The 18,833-nt window shown below is 44.4% G+C and overlaps 4 protein-coding genes and 1 long non-coding RNA gene across 6 annotated transcripts; 2 read left to right on the top strand and 3 right to left on the bottom strand.

Annotated features, from left to right (window-relative positions):
• Positions 1 to 25: 25 nt before the first annotated feature.
• polh (polymerase (DNA directed), eta) lies at positions 26 to 4,754 on the bottom strand. 2 transcript variants are annotated; one of them, XM_067236113.1, is made up of 10 exons: positions 4,427 to 4,754; positions 3,766 to 3,900; positions 3,371 to 3,603; positions 2,931 to 3,115; positions 2,720 to 2,823; positions 2,518 to 2,637; positions 2,265 to 2,388; positions 2,092 to 2,157; positions 1,815 to 1,987; positions 26 to 1,702 (listed from the first exon to the last, which is right to left on the bottom strand). In XM_067236113.1, the coding sequence occupies exons 1-10, from the start codon at positions 4,561 to 4,563 to the stop codon at positions 691 to 693; spliced, it is 2,289 nt and encodes a 762-aa protein (XP_067092214.1). In that variant the 5' UTR covers positions 4,564 to 4,754; the 3' UTR covers positions 26 to 690. The 2 variants fall into 2 exon arrangements, with proteins under 2 accessions (XP_067092214.1, XP_067092215.1); XM_067236114.1 differs by having other exon boundaries at positions 3,766 to 3,817; positions 4,427 to 4,533.
• Positions 4,755 to 6,007: 1,253 nt separating this feature from the next.
• On the top strand, positions 6,008 to 7,021 carry LOC136943389 (uncharacterized). The gene is made up of 2 exons (XM_067236676.1): positions 6,008 to 6,507; positions 6,639 to 7,021. Exons 1-2 carry the CDS (start codon positions 6,045 to 6,047, stop codon positions 7,019 to 7,021), a joined length of 846 nt encoding a protein of 281 aa, XP_067092777.1. The 5' UTR covers positions 6,008 to 6,044.
• On the bottom strand, positions 6,365 to 9,021 carry LOC136943390 (uncharacterized). The gene is made up of 5 exons (XR_010876682.1): positions 8,731 to 9,021; positions 8,287 to 8,380; positions 7,921 to 8,002; positions 6,700 to 7,686; positions 6,365 to 6,548 (listed from the first exon to the last, which is right to left on the bottom strand). It is a non-coding gene; the product is annotated as an uncharacterized lncRNA (long non-coding RNA).
• A 142-nt stretch (positions 9,022 to 9,163) lies between these two features.
• Positions 9,164 to 15,766, top strand: apmap (adipocyte plasma membrane associated protein). The gene is made up of 9 exons (XM_067236654.1): positions 9,164 to 9,422; positions 9,913 to 10,029; positions 11,001 to 11,116; positions 11,611 to 11,703; positions 12,132 to 12,248; positions 12,490 to 12,664; positions 12,810 to 12,944; positions 14,121 to 14,313; positions 14,593 to 15,766. Exons 1-9 carry the CDS (start codon positions 9,331 to 9,333, stop codon positions 14,800 to 14,802), a joined length of 1,248 nt encoding a protein of 415 aa, XP_067092755.1. The 5' UTR covers positions 9,164 to 9,330; the 3' UTR covers positions 14,803 to 15,766.
• Positions 15,767 to 16,330: 564 nt separating this feature from the next.
• On the bottom strand, positions 16,331 to 17,686 carry LOC136943369 (cystatin-F). Its single transcript, XM_067236655.1, has 4 exons — positions 17,583 to 17,686; positions 16,818 to 16,990; positions 16,617 to 16,736; positions 16,331 to 16,503 (listed from the first exon to the last, which is right to left on the bottom strand). Exons 1-4 carry the CDS (start codon positions 17,641 to 17,643, stop codon positions 16,408 to 16,410), a joined length of 450 nt encoding a protein of 149 aa, XP_067092756.1. The 5' UTR covers positions 17,644 to 17,686; the 3' UTR covers positions 16,331 to 16,407.
• Positions 17,687 to 18,833: the final 1,147 nt, after the last annotated feature.

Below are 18,833 nucleotides of genomic sequence, written 5' to 3'. Positions count from 1 at the left end.
AAGAACATTGATAGGGAAACCTTGAAAAAAAAGGGCCCAGGTCGTGACCCAATGATTCACTACTCTTCCATTGTTCTGACCCTGATGTTACAACACCATAAACACTTCCACTGTTCTGACCCTGATGTTACAACACCATAAACACTTCCACTGTTCTGACCCTGATGTTACAACACCATAAGCACTTCCACTGTTCTGACCCTGATGTTACAACACCATAAACACTTCCACTGTGGAGGGAACTTTCACATCATGGGCCACACCTACAAATGGTGCAACATTATCTGTCATAGAGGCAATCCTGGCCTGTTGAATCTCTGGGAACAGTGAGCATCCATATAGTCAAAGTAGCTCCCTGCTGTCGGGTAGTCTGACAGTCCAATTAGCTAAGGGCCTCTTCTGAGCTCCACTATCCAGAAGTTAGAGCTCTTAGACAAACACAACTTAAGACTAATAGTTACATTTCTGAACAAAGTGCTATTGTTTTAGCTTTATAGTCAAATCAACTTTGAACACTTGAGCTCTCTCCACAGGATGATCTTATGATGATGTGGGGACACCTAGTGGTATAAAAGTGCGGCATGTAAAATATGTGACGTAGAAATACAGCATTTTGCATACAAAAAGACCACATACACCAGTAGGATTTACAAAGGGATACAATGTTTTAGATCTCCATCAACTTCTCCGTTAGTTCCTCTTGAAGAAGGCATCCAGGGTGCCGCTGCTGCCTCCCTGCGAGCGGGGCCTTTTGGCCTGGGGCCCTGACTGGCCCCTCGCCCTTGTCTTTCCCCGGGAAGACTTGGGGGTACCTGTTCCTACCCGTGGAGGTGGGAGAGACGTGGCCGCGACGGGTGAGGAGACAGAAGGGGAGGATGTGGAAGAGAACGAGTCTTGTAGGTCCCGAGCAAAGTGGTAGTCATAGTGTTCCGGCATCTCCCAGGCCAGGACGTCTTGTCCACAACGCTCACAGGTGAGCAGGTCTTCAGAGACGAGGCTGGAGGGAAGCTGGGCGGGGGCGAGGGAAGCTGTGAGAGGGGAGGCGGGGCAGGACACAGGGGAGCCTGACCTCCTAGTGAGGCTGCCTAACAGATGACCCTGAGCGGTTTCCTCACTTAATGCTGTGCCATTCTTTGAAAGTGACCCACATTCCAGTGTGTCTCTGTTTACTGTCATGTCGTGTCCTGCCATCTCACGGCCACCAATGTGCTCGTCTGTTCCAGAGTTGCTCTTCTCCAGCGTCTTCCTTTGGAAGAAGGAGGTGATCGAGGCCGAAGGGGGGGAAGGGATGGCGACTACAAGGGGAGGGGGAGAGGACGACCTGGAGGAGGAAATGGTAGAAGTGGAGGATGATTGCCCGGACACACAGCCCTCAACCCCAGAGGAAGGCATGAATGATGATTGGAGAGAAGTCCCAGAGCCTCCACCACCCTCCTCCACGTTCCCCTCCCCCTCTTCTTCTTCTTCTTCTTCCTCCCTCTTCTTCCTTTGTTTCTCTGCAGCTCTTTGGAAGAAGGCTTGGATGGCACCTGGTCTACCAGGGCTGGAGTCCGAAGAGGCCTGGGTGGTTTGAGTGGAGGACAACTTACTCTGCGTGGATGTGACATCACTAGACAGGAAACCAGCGATTCCCCCAGACCCTGCAGAGGGCGCGTCATTGAACTTACTGGCGGAGAGGTGGAGCAAGGTGAGGGGCGGAGTCCTGATGATGGAGGGAGACAGAGATATAGAAAGAGAAGAGGGTGGTGTCAAAAACGTGACAGCTGAAAACTGCATTTGCTTTACAGCACTGAGGAAGAGAGTTCATGTGTTACCATGCCGCCTGGTGATTTCCCGCCGTGTTCAGACTCTTGATGATGGCAAAGCTGTCGGTAGAGATCTTGGTAGCATCGTAGCGTGCTAACGCACAGCAGCGGGAGAAGCTGCTTGGCTTGTTGTCCCCCAACTGCCGAATACCCACTGTCAACTGTTTGGCCACTCGACCATTCTGTCATGAGTCACAGAGACAGAGTTCATTCTTCAGTTGTTCTGACAGTGACACAGACACAGGGAGAGTTCAACCGAGAAAAGATCAGATGGCGAGGTTCTCACCATGTCTTTATCCTTGGTCAGCCTCTCCTCCAACTCCAGAGCTAGCTGGTAGAGCCAGTGCTGCACCTGAACACACGGATCAAGATGAACAGCTGCAGACATCCACCACACATTTGCCAGGAATAAAAAAGGAACAGGTGAGGCATGATGGGAAGCATGATGTATTCATGTACCTGCTCTTTGGTGACAAGCGATGTCCTCCCAGCAAAGTTCTTACTGCAGCCAATAGACTTTGGAAGCTGCCTGGGCTTGACTGCCTCAAAGTCGATCCCCCGACACATGTCATACAGCCATGGTCTGCACACAGGACACATCTCATTAGACTAGGGGATGATGATGGGTGTTTGTGTGGGTGGGTGGAGGGGGAAGGGTTTGGGAGAATGAGAGACTGTTAGGACAGTGGGGTAGTGAGGGAGTGGTTCCTACCCGGTCTTGTCCCCAAAGCTCTGTCCAAGCTGAGCCGGAGAGAAGCGGGTCAGATCTCCCATGTTTTCCACCTTCAGAGTCTCGGAGATGGAGGCCCCTAGTTTTCCTCCCAGATTACGACTGCACATAAACAACAGCACATACTACTGGTATCCATTCAATAACATAATACAACCTAGTACAACACCACATAAGAACTCACATCTTGCCAATGGGGAGAGAGTTGAAGAGCTCAGGTACCGAGTCTAGAGGCAAGACAGTCTGGCGGTTGGGCTTGTTGAGGCCACAGGCTAGTTTAGCCAACACCTGGACAGAGATAAGATGGCAAACATAAACCAAAGGACCCCGTGGATGACTGTTCCTGACTACAAACATGCCCTCTCCATGTGTGGAGTGGCAGAGGGTGCACTAACCTTGTTGTGGGATATCCCAGCAGAGCAGCGGAAGCCTGTATGCTGCTCCACAGCTGCTCTCATCTCCTCCACGATCACAGCCCCCACCGCCAGCTGCAGCTCCGCACAGGGCAGCCCCAGGGCCCCAGCCGGAGGGACTGGGAGGGAGCCAAGCCACTGCTGCAGCCCTCTGGACCTCTTCGTCTCTGTGAACAAGAACCAGAGCGTTTTCAGTCGGCTTAAAGCTACTGTATGGGTGGGCATGGGTTGTCCCAGTTTGAGTCTACCCCAGCACAGCTAAGAGCACCACATTGCAACCTCCTATTTTCCACCTCTCCGCTAGTAAGTTTAAGTTTCGTTTCCTGTCCAGTGATGTCACATCCCCCCAAAAATCAGGTTCTTCATCAGTGCCAATCAGACAGTAGTTAATAGCCACAGATGTCAACATTTTTTCAACCCACCTTTATCTGTGCCAGTGTCCTCTGGGGCCCCCTCCTGGTCTGAAGGATCCTGTGGATAGCCCTGAACATGGGTGGCCTTCAGCAGGCCAGGGTCTACATGTAGATCTGTCATGTCCTTCAGCCTCTGCTGCACAGCAGCTGTCAGATCCATGTAGGCTTCGTCTATACTGGCCCTCTCGATTACAGCAAAACGAGACATCACCTCTATCACTTCCACACTGGCCTCACGGTAACTACGCAGAGAAAATAGCATTGAAGCACTTCTGAACATGCTATTGGGTCCTTTGATGGCAGACGGTAAGAGGATATTCAAATGAAGAGGTCTGTTCTGTTGGTTTCATTTACTAAACAAGCTACATTTAGTGAGACCCATTGGTGGGTTTAAGGCAACTTACTGAGTGAGGTCTGCTTTGCCATGAGACTCCCTAACCCGCGCCACTTGGAGATCTGGGCACAGTATTTTAGCATCATCAGCCCACATATTCCTTGTCACCCCATGAGCCCTGGCCTCATAACTCACCGCTATAATACTGGGAGAAAGGAACAGAAATATGATTTTCGAAAATGTGAAAGATTGTTCAGGACAAACGAGATATGAAACGTGCTCCTTTTTGTTGGCCAATATTAGCTAGAGAGTAGGCAAGGTGGGTAAGTTGCCGACACAGAGATGCTGAATTATATGGTCCATGCAACTTGGAGAAATGCTTTTAGCTATACCTATGTCTGACTTAAGCATGTCCCCTTGTCCTTTGCATAGACCTGTGGTTCTCAATCCTGGTCCTTGTACTCCCCTGCCCTGCATGTTTTAGATGTGTTCCCTCTTCCAACACACTTGATTCAAGTGAATGGGTCAATCAGGTGTTTTGGGGCAGGGAAACATCAAAATAAAATAAAACATGCAGGGAAGGTGGCACACGGACCAAGATTGAGATCTACTGTCATAGGGTAAGATTATAGGGAAGGACCTTAACAAAAGGTAAAAACTGTTTTTATGCTAATGATAACCGCATTAACTGCAGTGGCCATAGAAATAGCATCTTTGTGTCAGAAACTCACCTGCCTCCCTTCCACGTCTTGTATTGGGCAACCACACATGGGGTGTTCTTCAAGGCTGGATTCAACCTCTGCTCCACCTGGACGTAGAAGCAGTCCATGTCTACCAGCGCCACAACCCTTTCCTTCCCGTACTCCATCCTTATTGGTATGGAACCAAGAGCTTGTACAGACTACAACAAAGCAATGCGTAAGAGATATTGTACTCAGATCAGCTGGCTAAATCGTCAGTGCAAGAAGCTAGTAGAGCTAGCTAGTAGTTTGAGTTGCGGAACTCAGATCGTAAAAAGCCCGCTAGCTCTATACTCAGCGTCACTAGATAACTTCTACCAGGTTTCGGATTATGTTTTTCTTTCGGTTAACTAAATCCTATGCAATGTACGTGCCACTCGGATACTGTGAAAACGATGGCTTCCGTCTGTTAAGCTAACTTTCGCGCAAAATAATCAAACCTTTACGTCATCAGTAATCGACTGGGACTGTCTGGTCATAGACTTTATGGGTCTGGTCCGGCTCGCTGTTTATCAATCCGAAGAACGTTCTTGCCAAGCGTCTTGCGAGAACGGTCTTGCAAGACCGCGAGGATGGAAACGAATTGAGATGCGGGTTTTCTTGGCTATTGCGCAATACATACACGTATATATATATATATATGACTCAAATCAGACAATAATGGAAACAAACAGAAGGGCACTGATAGCAGTGGCAGGGTCACTTTACTTGAAAGCTGAGGAGGAGGCAGCTGAGCTGAGGCGCCTGATCCAGAGGAGGAGGGCCAGAATGAGACGGAGGAGGATGGCGAGGCTTCGTCAAATGCTATCACTTATCTTTCTAAATGTAAGTGGTCGAATAGTAACAAAACCATTTACTTAGCCCTTGTGCTGCCTTCGGGTTACAATGACCCGATGGTTCACAACGACCCATTGTTGTGTTGCGACAACTTTATACCCAATACAAAAACAAATACTTTTATTTTAACCTTCGCGCTGTGGGGGGTGTGAGACAGCCCGACGGTTAAAAGAAAATGCTTCACTTAAATTTTGTGTTAGGTAAAGTTGTTGCAACACGACGGTGGATCACAATGATTGATGGGTCACAATGACCCTAAGGTAACACAAACCTTAATGGAAACTCCAACCATCTAATTAAGTAAATGCTTACTGGATTCCAATTGGCAATTCCACAGGCGGATTCATAAAGTTGTAAAGGTTTAAATTATCTTGGACCAAATGTTACAAAGAAATGACAATCAACCACTTCACAATGAGTTAAGGTGTTTAATATTATCAGTAGTATTATCAGTTATGAATAAACAACACAATGTTCTAAAACCTTTTATTGAACAAAATTGTGAACTTTTATCTCTCATTTTATTTTTAAATAGGATGGAACTCCACAGAACTATGCTCAAGTAAATTACCAAGTGTCCATCATCAAGATAGTCTTCTCGGATGAAGACACCAAACCAGCCTTCAAGCTCGCCAGGGCCACCATCCAACTGCTGGTCCAGGTCCTGCCGAGAAAGAAAAGGCATGGTTGGAACCACGAGATGGAAGTGTACATGTTTGTTTACTGGCTTGCATGTGGTGCTTCATACCGTGTGACATCCAATGCCTTTTCTATGCCAGTGGCTACAGTGTGCAGAGCTGTACACCACGTGGTAGAGGAAATGATGACAATCCTCCACCGCATCATCAATTTCCCCAAGGCCGATGAGATGGAGGGGGTGGGGGCAGGATTTGCTCACCTGGCCGGCCATGAAGCCTTCCGCTTCGCTGCAGGAGCCATTGATGGGTGCCACATCAGAATCGGTCCACCTGCTATGCCACAACAAAAGAGTCACTTGAACCGCAAGCCCTTTCCCATAGTTATCCTGCAGGGCATTTGTGACAGCCGTGGAATGTTCATTGACGTGTACATTGGCAACACAAGTTCTGTCCACGATGCCCTTGTCCTGCGGAGATCACCAATGTTCAAGGAGTCCCTTTATCCCCCGGCTGGTTATTTCCTCCTTGGAGATGGTGGATATCCATGCCTGCAGAATCCTGTGGCTGTCGTCACCCCGTTTCGACAGCCTATAGCTGGTAGGGATATTTACTGCACCTAAATCCAAAGTTGCCAACACCTGCACAAACACATAAATAACACAGTAAAAAACAACACTACCAAATAATGTAACCGTATAACATTTCTACACCATTATGTGTACCACCAGGACATGTTGAGGCGCGGTTCAACAGCCACCATGCCAAAGCAAGGTGCGTAATTGAGCGCACTTTTGGCATGCTGAAAACTCGCTGGAGATCCATCTTTCTGAGTGCTCTGGAAGTGCGTCCTCTGTTTGTCCCCAAGGTGGTTGCTGCCTGCTGCGTTCTCCACAACCTTTGTGTCTCTGTGGACGACATCTTTGAGGTGGACCATCCTCAGCATGAGGAAGAGGGTGACAATCCAGAGGACTGTGCAGAGGAACAGGAGGTGTCTGGCAACAACCTCCGGGCTAGACTAGCTGCACATCTTTCTGCTCCTACAGAACTACATGCATCTCTGCAGGAGCATGATTACATTCAGGGGATAAAAACACAAGACTGTGCCAAGTAGGGCGAGGGGTAAACTTTGAATGTGTCATCTTTTCTATTATTTGGTTTGCTTTCATATATAGCCTATTTAATTATTGTTTCTTTACAATAAATGTTTGTAAATTAGTGTATTGTCTTATTTACACTATTGAATGAAGTAATTTTTTATGCCAAATCCATTTTGAGACCCTTGGCATTGCTGTGGTGTTCCCTTCTCAGCAATACACAAGTTCTGTCAGTGCTGAATGTAGGAGGTTATTAACTGTCTTGTGTAATAATCATAAACCTTACTAATCAGAAGTTTTTATTTATTTATTATATTTTGTCAACCAATTTTTCAAAAAGTGAGAGGAATTTTTCGCTTCTGGCAGCTGCTGCCCTCTCCCTCTCCTCTTCCCTTTGAAGAGCCTGGCTCTCTCTCTCCTCTTCTTTCTCCGCCTGCATTCTCAAGAAATCCAGGAGTTCACATGCCCTCTTCCTTGGCACTGGCTTAGCTCTCTTCCTGGCAGGGGCAGAGGAGGCCACATCACCACCTGCAGCGGATGTCGTGTTTGCAGCAACTACCAGAGGTGGATTAATAGAATGCTGTTCCCGGAGTGCTACATCCATTGAGGCAAACCACTGCCAGGTGGCAGCAGTGACCCCCCCTGCCTCCGCCCCTTTCCCTGAGGGTGGGTCCCTCAGCTCCTTTAGGAAGAAGTCCAACAATTAAGTTGCAGAATTGTTAGGACCTTAGACATTTGTGTATATAATTTTAAATATGAAATCATGAGGATTTTATTTATTATTTTTAACTAATGAAAGCACTAAGCTTGTCACAAATTGCCTGATATGTGGAGGTACTAAAACAACTGGTGTTGGAAACGGTACAACACTTTAATAAGAAACATCACATCTGAATTTACAATTATTTTAAATTACCTTGTATTTTTCTTTCAAGTTGTTCCATTTTTTCTTAGCTTGTTTGTCTGTAATTTGAAACTCTGCCTGATTCACAAAGGCTCTGGGAAAATCAAAGTGGAAGTCACATCAACAGTTCAATTCACATTCTCTTCCCTCTCTAAGAGCAATTCAGGGAAACTGATAAATATTAAGCAATTCTATCTATAACTATTTTGGTTACTTGTAAAAACTACTGAGCAAAAACTAGGGAAAGAGAAACTAATATGCTATCAGGTGCCTGTTTCCCATCTGCTACCGCAATGTACATCATGGCTAGGATGACTTTTTTGTATAAGTGAACCTGTTATATTTGCAAAAATTATAATCTTTAGAATCTCTACTCACTCCCATCCCGATTTTGATGAGTTTCTCTTCCCAGTGAAGAGAGACTCATTCGCCCCCCTCCACTCAATGAGGGCTGTAATCTCCTCAGCAGACCCTGAATAAAATATTCACGTGAATATATATCTGTATTCATTATATGATCGATATGACATTTGAGAAGGGAGAATCAATTACAAAAATTAGATAACAAAGCAAAAAAATGTACCTACCTGTAATTTTACGTTTTCTGTGGCCCATGCTAATTTAGGTAATGTAAACTAGATCTGCACTGCACTGAGATGCTAGCTAGGTTATCGTATAGTCGGAGCAAATTTACAAATGAGCCCTTTCATCAATAAAATAAGCACATTTTCAGCGACTACACTGACCATTTCTCTTCACATTTTAATTCAGATGCTGATTTACACGTACAATTTAGCTGAAATATGAATAGTAAAAACTTACAGTTATGTTTGTCCGCCTCTCCTGACATCTTGCAATGACTTCTGTGAAATCAGTTGCGTTCTCGCTGGCCAAGTTGGGCTGTTTATCAATGCTAACGTACTTGCGTTCTTGAGAAGAACGTTCTTGGTAGGCGTCTTGCGAGAACGGTCTAGCAAGAACGCAAGGACGGAGAAAGATTTGAGATGTGTTATTGCAATGACTTCTGGGAAATCATGCGTTCTCGCTAAGTCACCATCCGATGCATCCTCGATAAAAGTTGCGGATCAAGAACACTTCCGGGTATTTTTGGTGTTCTTGGATTGGAACGTACTTGGGTAATGAAAGATGACGTAAAACGAGTTCACAAGAACGGAGAAAACGTGGATTGATAAAACGGTCGGTCCCATTGGTCGGTCCCTCAGGTCAAGGCGCAATAATATGACGACATAGTATACGCTAAAGATTGGTCAACGATTGACAGCAGTGTACAGAATATCGACGATGCTGATAAGTGGACTATCTCTGCAAACTACCAAAGGAACAACCTGCTTATGCAGCGAATCGCGCATTTAGAATTGTATCCCTTGTCAACAGAGTTTAACTTGGAGGTGTAATTTCAACATGAATGAGCCAGAAGGACTACGGTTCAGGAGGCTGAACAGACCACAAATTATCACTGACGAGCTACAGGAACCTCTCTACAAGGGCACCAGGTATGCTCTAGATGGCTTTAACTACATAAAAAAAAACATTTAATTGGTAGTAAACGGTAACCATCAAATCATACTTCAAACGCTCATAACAACATCACCCATTCTAGCGTAGCTAGACGCCACTTAACCAGGTAGGAGAGACAATGTGCGTGTATAGTGTGCGCGGTACATTCCAGTAATATTCCGTGTATCTAGGTCAGTTTTGTTTTGGCAGTGACGTGTCATATATCCAAAGATACTTGCAAAGAAGGTATATTTATTATTGTACGTTTTTTCTGCATTCACGTTGTTGGAAATTATTGTACAACCTTAGAGAACACGTAGCCTAATGTCGTTTGCTTTTGTGCCATAGCCCTTGTGAAATCACTATGTAAACTGTTCATATTACAACTAAATGCATAAATGTTTAGTTTTTTTCATCAAGCTCATGAAGCACATGAGCTTGATGAGCGAATTACTCTTTATAAATCGCTGGTTTGTCTTCCCACAGCACATACAGTGGAAAAGTCTTTCGTGTGACATTGCTGAGTCTTGGAGCGTTCCTGCTACTCCCACTGTTGGCAATCATTCTTCTCCTAGAGTCCCCTATCCAACCAGAGTTGCTCAGGTGAGAAAAACGTAGCTGTCGGTAGCTAGTCTGCCATCTTCAGGTTTGAGCTTGCCTTACTGCAAGATTTGAAATAATTCATATTTACAATTCATGCTTACTCATCTACTGCCTGCATGAAGGCTGTGCTTCTGATTGGCAGCAAAGGCCCACTGGAGGTCTCTGCTGAAAATTATGACCCTTGAGAGAAATTGATGGAACTGATAAGTTGTTAATATGTCTCATTTACATGCCATTGTTTTAAATAGTTTTGATGAAAAAGTGCTAATACAGGACCAATATGATCACCATAAATTAACCAAATCTCAATTTGATATATAGCATCTGTTTGCTCCCATGTGACCTAACAACCCCTATCCTCACATAACCCTTTCTCTCCATTAATGCATTCTCTTTTAACAAAACACATGACTCGTACAAGGTCCTCAACTCGGTCTCAAAGATGATTTTATCTGATTTTATCCAGTGCCCTAGAACCAAGTAGTTTAATATGCATCTTCCCCCCCTCATTTAAATTCATTTCTCAGTGCTGCATCCCTGAGCCTAATGATCCATTTTGATGTCCTGATGCCAAGCGTCCCTTTCATGTTTCTCTGCTGCCCCGGGCGTCTGCGCTAGGGCAGCCCAGGACAGGGATTTAGTCTATTCATTGTCTACGTTTTTAAGGTATACATAACATAATAACATTGTAGGGTACAAACACACCTCATGCATATTACTCAAGTCGGCACAAATGAAAATGTCACACTGGACAAAAGGCAAACAGTACAACATTAAATGCACAGAAATATTTGAAACCACAAATAAGATCTGAAAAACTCATTGTCTCTAACCCCTGCATGGCCCATCCTGGGATAATTGTCTTGGATTACTGCCAAGTCATTCCCTGAGCAGAGGAGATGGGCCTGCAGCTTCCTTTAAATACACTTAAATATTTTAACACGTTGCTGTTCTATTCCTGTTTTCCTTAGTCTTAGTGAGCCACCCCTCATGGTGGGATGTTACGAGCCTAACTTTAAACTGAGAGAGGCACAACGGCTGTTTGAGGACCAGATCGTTGGCCCAGAGTCCATCGCTAACATTGGAGGTCAGTGTGCTTGGGATCTCAGGAGGGGCTGGCTTGTCCTGCTGGAGTCTGACCCGACAGTCTCTTTCACCTAGTTTGTTCTTGGCAAGAGCCGTGACATATCTCCGAAGCTAAAGTTGAGGAGGCTGGACTGTCTGAGTAGCTGGCATGCTTTGTTTGACTTTTTACACATTTCTTCTACCAATGCCTAGACTAGGCACACCAGCACTCTGCACCAGTGTTGCACCTGCCACTTAGTCACTCAGGCTTCAAAGTAAACCACAGTTTTATTCACCAGAAGAGCTGAAGATGTCTGTTTTGAAGGTTAAACATATCATCTTTGATCATCGAACATTTTTGTACCCCTAGTCCCAATTTGCTTAGTAATTTTTTTTTAAGGATTCATTTGAAACAGTCAATCATTTTTTTCATACCTCAACAACAATAGCCAATCAAACAGCCTTTAACCATAAAATATGGTTTCTGAATGTGACAGTCGGTGTGTTTGTCTATAGATGTTCTGTACACTGGTACGTCTGATGGGAAAATACTGAAACTCGATGGTAAACGAAGCCATGTTGTGGCCAGGCTCGGAAATCCACCCTGTGGTGAGTAACTGATCACATGAACCCTTACTCTGTGTTGCTTGGATTTAATGTCAAAATGTTTTCATTTCACAACCTTATCTCTACTTGCTACAGACAGTGACATGCTTGTAGAGCAATATGACCCCACAGTTTTTGTTGCCTAAGACTGGAATTGCAAATATGAAGTCATGAGGAAGTGTCAACACATTTACTTTATTTCCTTTAGTCAGCGAAGAGTCAATCTTTAGGTGAATTCATGCACAAGTCAATGAAATTATGAGGACGGAACATTAACAAACCTGTATAACTGCTTGTTGCTCAGTCATAATTAAGGACTGGATAAGAACAAATAATAAATGTCTTCACAAATGCTTGTATCAATGGCGCTTTGTACTACTGTACTAGCCTTCAAGCGCTAGTGAATTCAAACGTCTGTTGTCCGATGTTAGGTTCCCGTGAGGAGGAACCCACCTGTGGAAGGCCTCTGGGTATACGAGTGGGTCCAAATGGGACCCTCTTTGTAGCGGATGCCTACCTGGGGCTGTTTGAGGTCAACCCAGTTACAGGTCAGTGGTGCCGGCTATTATTCTGGGTCATCATCACTGTACTGGGCTATTGTATTAACATGTTTAAATAAATAATGTAATTATAATGGGAAAATCTTTGAGGGTGTCAAAAATCATTCAATGTTTCAATCCTCACTGAGTCCATTAATTTCCTGTCAAAATGGTGGTTTTCATGCTCAGATCTCAACAGATTGTACTGCTTTCTGACACCAGTCCTTCGGTTTTATCTGTATCTGAAAAGGTGAGGTAACTACCTTGGTGCCAACTGGTCACATGGTCGGGGGTCGGAGGCTCTCATTTGTCAACGACCTGGACGTCACCCAGGACGGGAGGAAGGTGTACTTCACTGACTCCAGCAGCAAGTGGCAGCGCAGGGACTACCTGTACCTCATCATGGAGGCCACCGCTGATGGACGGTGAACTATTTGCTGAACTATTGCTTCATTTTTGTTAAGTCATGTCAAATGCAAAAATACAATCCTTCCAAAAAATGTGTTTGGATGCTTTTCACGATGGCTCTAATGTAATTGAGTAAAAGATAACTTTTGTCTTGTTATCCAGTGTGCTAGAGTATGACACAGAGACCAAGGAGGTGACGGTGCTGATGGAGAACCTCCGTTTCCCCAATGGCCTTCAGCTTCTCCCTGATGAGGAGTCTGTTCTAGTGGCTGAGACAACCATGGCAAGAATACGCAGGTACAGCATAGTCAATCCACATATGGAGGAAAGACCCAGTCCAAATATACAGTATGTAGATCAGATGCTTGGATTTGAAAGCATTCGAGCTGCTTTCAAATCTTAATCTTAATTAATTTGGTGGGCCGAGGTTCAATTTCTATTGCTTTCATTCCCTAGCGAAATCAAGGACAGCCCATGTGATGAACGGTATTTAAAAGCATTTAAGTATTTGACTCAGGTCAGATCCAGGGGGAGGTTGTCATAGGAACTGTTGAAGAATCAACCCTCGTTATCTCAACTCCATATAAAATTTCAGGCCCAAACACACTCATCTTATCTAAGATGAGCATCTTGGTACAACATCTCCTTGCTCTGCTCCTACTGGACGCCATACAAAGGCTAACTAGATTAAAAAACAGGGATTTCAGATGAAGCAATGTTTTTTTTTTGGGGGGGGGGGCGGGGGGGATTTTGGCTCTTTTCTGTGTGTTGACAAATTCTGGTAGTCGTTTCATGTTGCGTCAGAGCGTGTGCAGTTGTTGTGCATCCTGTTTGATTTCTCTCCAAGTGCCGCCTGCAGGTGTTGTAGTTTTTCTCTTCAGTTTTGGTATTACTTCCTATACCCCTGTGATATTACACTTTTCCAAATCGGTAGGGGAGCACTGTCAATCCTCCCTGCCTCGCCTGCATGGATGATGCAAAGGCAGCGTTGCCAGGGTAACAGGGCCCTTCAGCAGGCCATTGAATGAGACCGATAAATTGCCTTGTTTTCTAATAGCGATGTCACTAGAGGGAGGGATATCAGATCTGTGTGTGTGTGGAATGTGGAAGCTGTTAACTGAGTGGGAGGTGTTCAATTATTTGTTCATTTCAAGCCTGTTTGGCCGTGAAACAGTTTGGGATTGTTTTCGTTTCACTCACGGGGCTAAATGTAAATTGATGGATTATTGATCATTGAGATAGAGCTTTATATTATATATAAAAAATAAAATAATATATATAAAAAAAATTGGCCTTTAGCTTCTTGCAGCTTGCAGTAATTCCTCCCCCCCAGAACTGGCAGGGTACAGAGGTAAACTCCCCTGTTTTTTCAGGTTCTCCCAAATACTTAGGAACTAACCGGCATGTCAGATGGGTTTAGTTGTAGGCTTGCCAGTTAGACATTTATCCCCCGGTCTCCACCCCTTCTCGCAGGGTCCACGTGTCAGGCTTGAATAAAGGAGGCATGGACACCTTTATTGACAACCTGCCTGGTTTCCCTGACAACATCCGACGTAGTTCGTCAGGAGGTTACTGGGTTGCCATGTCAGCGGTGCGGCCCAACCCTGGATTCTCCATGTTGGACTTCCTCTCTCAAAGGCCCTGGATTAAGAAGCTCATCTTCAAGGTAGACCTGAACATGATCCGTTGTTATACCCTTATTGTCCAATTAGGTTGATTTTTTTTATGTTGTGTTGTGATCCTCTAGTCACAGTAAGATGTCAGCATGTGTGCGTATGTAAGGAATATTATTGGTCAGCAGGGATTTGAGATAGCAAAAGGAAACATGCCTTTCAGAACAGGAAGTAGAACGAAAGGTCTCCTTCACTGTCGTTTCTGATGGATTCATTTCCGGGTCTCATGAACCGCGACTGAAATCTCCCCTCCCCCCTTTTCCTCTCCTCAGATCTTCAGTCAGGACGTGATGATGAAGTTCGTTCCTCGCTACAGCCTGGTGCTGGAGCTGAAGGACGGGGGCACGTGCGTGCGCAGCCTCCACGACCCCCACGGCGTGGTGGCGGCCTACATCAGTGAGGTCCACGAGCACGACGGACACCTCTACCTGGGCTCCTTCCGCTCCCCGTACATCTGCAAGCTGGACCTCAGCAAGGTGTGAGTCCAGAACAACCCGATAGTGTCCGAGAAACGGAGCCCGCGCCGTATGTATTCCTCACATCCACCGAGACTGCTCTATGCCTACCTAGACCCTCCTACTGTCTCAAGGGAGAGGTTTTACCTAATCAACAACCAGTAATCAAATCGGTCTGAATGGCTTAATGCTAGATATGCAACGTTGTATTGCTTCACACCAGCTTGTGGCACACAGGTGTTGGTAATCATTAATGCACCCATGAGGTGTTGAGTGGCATATCTCGCCACTCATATCCGTTAGATATTCCCATGACCTATCAACCCCTCTTTCCCAGTTGAAAAGGAACTCTTTTTGAACTGGTTTAACTACTGTGTGGGCTAAATATTTAACCCAGAGATTTTTGTGATTATTGTTCAAATTGTGTTCATGCTCTTGTTTTGAGTTTGTGTCACAAGATGCCAAAGTGGGCTGATGTTTGTTTTAGTTATTCATCTTTATTTGCACTGAGTTGTGTTGTTTTGCACAGACCTGTCCATCTGACCTTTAACTGCAGCATTCTGATACGTATCAGATTTTCTGAGATCTAATTTTATCTGTTGAAAGGTGAGGTTTTAAAGAACAGCCAAATCACTTATGTCAAGAGCCTCATTGAACAAATGTATAGTTTGATTTCTTTTTGACTCTCCCATTGCTTGTTCTACATGTAATGAAAAGTTTGAATTATGTGAATGCTTCCATTTGACAACTGAGGTCTGGTTTTGTATATATTGTCAGCTGTCTTATTTTTGCTCACTGTTGAATGCTTCCGAACCTCTGCTAAACAGACAATGTGATCTTCCTGAGCTTACTTTGAATAAAACTAGCTCTGTTTTAGACTAATATCTATTCTGAAACAAACCAATCAAAAAAAACAATGATGCGTTATAAAGATCGGCTTCTTGTAAGTGAACTGACAATAACTAGTTTGATAAATAAATATCTAACGTGTCTCATTCGCCTATGTGACATGGAAACCGAACTAGATTATGTATCTCTCTCCCTGTAGGTGAATTGCTCCTTTGCGTCAGTGCCTTCCTTCTGATCAACAGTACCTTAGACTGAGGGTACATACGGTATATAACTGCTTCAAAGAGCCTGCTGTGAGGAACAGGAATGAAAGTGCAGGCTCCAAATCAGGGCCTCTTGGTGGAGCTGCAGGAGGAGGCTCCCTCCCTCTCCCCACTTACTGCAGTGCCAGTCCCTCTGCCCCTCTGCCTCTCCTCCAGATCAGACATTGCCCGCTGCGCTGGATTCTATGAATTATTAAGTCCCTTGTATCTCAGACGATTAGATACAAGCCCAGGCTTTTCAAAGGTTCAGTTCACCGAGTGCGAAGAAGAGTAAGATAATCCAGGAAATGAAAAGATCCTATGGAGCAGACATCTGCATGCTATGTCAGGGCAGTGAACAGAAGTTTTGTCGGAGGTGTGTAGTTGTGCAGTAGCCGGACAGACTCAAAACAACACAGGCTTAAGCGGACTGTTGGGCAGCCAATGTGACGATACTGACAACATTTTGAAATGGTGACATTTTGTTTAAACACGCATACATGGTATTTTGAAAGAACACGTGAAACAGGATAAAGAGCAGTCAGGTTGTTCCTGTCTTAGGTCGACACAGGAAATAGGTGGTCTTCATCAGGTGCAGCCAGGGTGTAACCCAAACCTCGAAATGGCAGTCAAAGGTCTGGAAAACAGCAATGTTTACTCAATAATATCATCTGTTCTGATCTTCCAAATCATTGGTATTTACACGGTTGCCAAGATGCGCTGCTGTTAAATATAAAACGGAGACTGTACCTGATATAATGAGCCATCTGGTTGGAAGTCACAGTTGAGTAGATCCTCGTCATGTTCATTTTTGCGGCACACGGTGCGGGTGACCTCTACATCGGCAATGTACCGGATCCCTTTTACAATCTACAACAAGAGGTCCGGTTTGTAGAGTACAAAGTACAGAGCTGTATGCAGTGAATCTGGCAGAGAATGATCATCCCATACCTGTCTTTGTGCAGCATCTATAGCAGAAGGTTTGAACAGGAAAAGATCATTGGACTGGTTGTTAAATGCGTAGGTCCCAGCAAGCACAGCCTTCTTAAGGCCTGTGTCGTTCTTGCTGATGTTACTGGGGTGGCCGGGAATGAGTCGAGTTGTATGACCGAGTGTTACACTTCCTAGTAAGAAAAAAAGTTGTAAATAATGTGACAAAAATGTTTAGTGTGACACTTCAGTAAACATGTTGACAGTGCTTATGTAAAATCAATTGACTTCTTCTTACAAGGCTTGTGCCTCTTAAAAAAAACTAAAAGCTATACTGTATTTACTTGAATGTGAAAAGCAGCCAAATATGTGAGACCAACTCACTGAGAAGTGTAGATTTTACCACTTAGAGTCACACAGAAATTTGACTTCCCATCTACAAAGCTTAACGTGCCGTAGTTCAGAAATTGAAACTAAGCTAGGCAATAAGTGCATACCAGAAATACAGCCCGCAGCAGATGAGATGTATTTGATTCGAGAAAAAAGTAAAAGACTTAACTCATGTGTCAAATACTTACTGCATGGAATAAGAACTTGTTCACAATCATGCAGGGTTCCACCATAATACACTCTGATTCAGTTGCAATCTAGTTAAAACTGACTTGACAACCAACTGACCAATACCAAACCAAGGGGTCACACCCTCAAACTGAATAGAATTTACACAATCTATATTCAACATAGCCAGTTCCATATTATTCAGATGAGTTTGGAAGTAAAACTTACCCAGTACATTCCAGCCAGCACAGAAGAAAAGGACAAGCAACATGTCCCTTGTTAACCCCATCACTATTAAAGTTGCCTCAACACTGCTGACTGACTTCCTGTAAGGCAACACTTTAGCCACACCAACAGGCCATCTAAAACTCTGTATCAGAACCTCCCATCCACATACACACACATACAATGCTTGGTGGTCTCAAGCAATTAACTTACAGGTGCAACCAATAAAGTTCACGAAACAAAAGAAGTTGGCTTGGAAGGTCTGACACAACGTTCCAAAATGTTGGAAATAATTTTGTGTCCCAGACCTTCCAGGCCAACTTCTTTGTTTATATAGATATTGTTATTAGTAAGTGAAATTAAGACGTGTTAGCAGTAAGCTCCAGCCGCAACATTCAGATTATTTGAAAGAAACATGAAGAGCACACACCAAAGACAATTTTGTGTGTGTTTATTAAGACTGCTTTCACAGTAATGTTTATCTGATAGATATAATGAGTTTAAAGATTGCAGAAAGGCTGCATAGAGGCTGGGGTTTTGTCACACCACTTCCTGTGTTCAACTGAAAGCCACAAAAGTAGTTTCAATGAGACCAGTTCAAGGTACCACTTCAGCTTTTAATTTCTTTGAAGTGCCCTTTAAAATAAGTACATTTTCTATCCCATCTTAAAAATTAGATGGGGATATCTGGACACTGCACTATAATACCCATAGTATGCATTGCAGTTCTTAAACATAGCTACATTTACTATAAAAACCTAAATTATGTTGAAATCAAATGATAGCTTGAAGATCTTGACGGTAATTTCCAGTTAATAATGTCTGCTTTTCTGGTTTGTTCTAGTACCGTCGATAAGACGGGGTCAGATGGCTGAGCGGTTAGGGAGTCGGGCTATTAATCAGAAGGTTGTTGGTTCGATTCCCCGGCTATGCCAAATAACGTTGTGTCCTTGGGCAAGGCACTTCACCCTGCTTGCCTCAGGGGAATGTCCCTGTACTTACTGTAAGTCGCTCTGGGTAAGAGCGTCTGCTAAATGACTAAATGTAAATAAGACAGGGAAGCATCTGTAGGATCACTGTTTGAAGTTCCGCTAACGGCCAGCAGGTGGTACTGGTTTATCTCTTGGAGAAACTCTGTAGCCGACTGGTTTGAATATCTACACCACAGTACATTTAGTCATTTAGCAGACGCTCTTATCCAGAGCGACTTACAGTGAGTACAAGGACATTCCCCCGAGGCAAGTAGGGTGAAGT

The sequence above is a fragment of the Osmerus mordax genome, chromosome 5, assembly GCF_038355195.1.
Source record: "Osmerus mordax isolate fOsmMor3 chromosome 5, fOsmMor3.pri, whole genome shotgun sequence".
NCBI classification, from domain to species: Eukaryota; Metazoa; Chordata; class Actinopteri; order Osmeriformes; family Osmeridae; genus Osmerus; species Osmerus mordax.
The sequence above is the reverse complement of the archived record's forward strand: the minus strand, read 5'-3'. Positions and strand labels throughout refer to the sequence as shown.

Bases quoted from the DNA above. Each gene is read 5' to 3' on its own strand.
- LOC136943389 (XM_067236676.1), top strand. From the start codon at position 6,045: ATGCCAGTGGCTACAGTGTGCAGAGCTGTACACCACGTGGTAGAGGAA. The intron at 6,508-6,638 runs GTAGGGATATTT...GTGTACCACCAG, and splicing joins GTTTCGACAGCCTATAGCTG to GACATGTTGAGGCGCGGTTC.
- apmap (XM_067236654.1), top strand. From the start codon at position 9,331: ATGAATGAGCCAGAAGGACTACGGTTCAGGAGGCTGAACAGACCACAA. The intron at 9,423-9,912 runs GTATGCTCTAGA...GTCTTCCCACAG, and splicing joins CCTCTCTACAAGGGCACCAG to CACATACAGTGGAAAAGTCT. The intron at 11,117-11,610 runs GTCAGTGTGCTT...GTTTGTCTATAG, and splicing joins GTCCATCGCTAACATTGGAG to ATGTTCTGTACACTGGTACG.
- polh (XM_067236113.1), bottom strand. From the start codon at position 4,563: ATGGAGTACGGGAAGGAAAGGGTTGTGGCGCTGGTAGACATGGACTGC. The intron at 3,901-4,426 runs GTGAGTTTCTGA...CCTTTCTCCCAG, and splicing joins AAGACGTGGAAGGGAGGCAG to TATTATAGCGGTGAGTTATG. The intron at 2,824-2,930 runs GTTAGTGCACCC...ATCTCTGTCCAG, and splicing joins CTGGGATATCCCACAACAAG to GTGTTGGCTAAACTAGCCTG.
- LOC136943369 (XM_067236655.1), bottom strand. From the start codon at position 17,643: ATGGGGTTAACAAGGGACATGTTGCTTGTCCTTTTCTTCTGTGCTGGC. The intron at 16,991-17,582 runs GTAAGTTTTACT...TTTTCTTACTAG, and splicing joins TGCTGGCTGGAATGTACTGG to GAAGTGTAACACTCGGTCAT. The intron at 16,504-16,616 runs GTACAGTCTCCG...GCTGTTTTCCAG, and splicing joins CAGATGGCTCATTATATCAG to ACCTTTGACTGCCATTTCGA.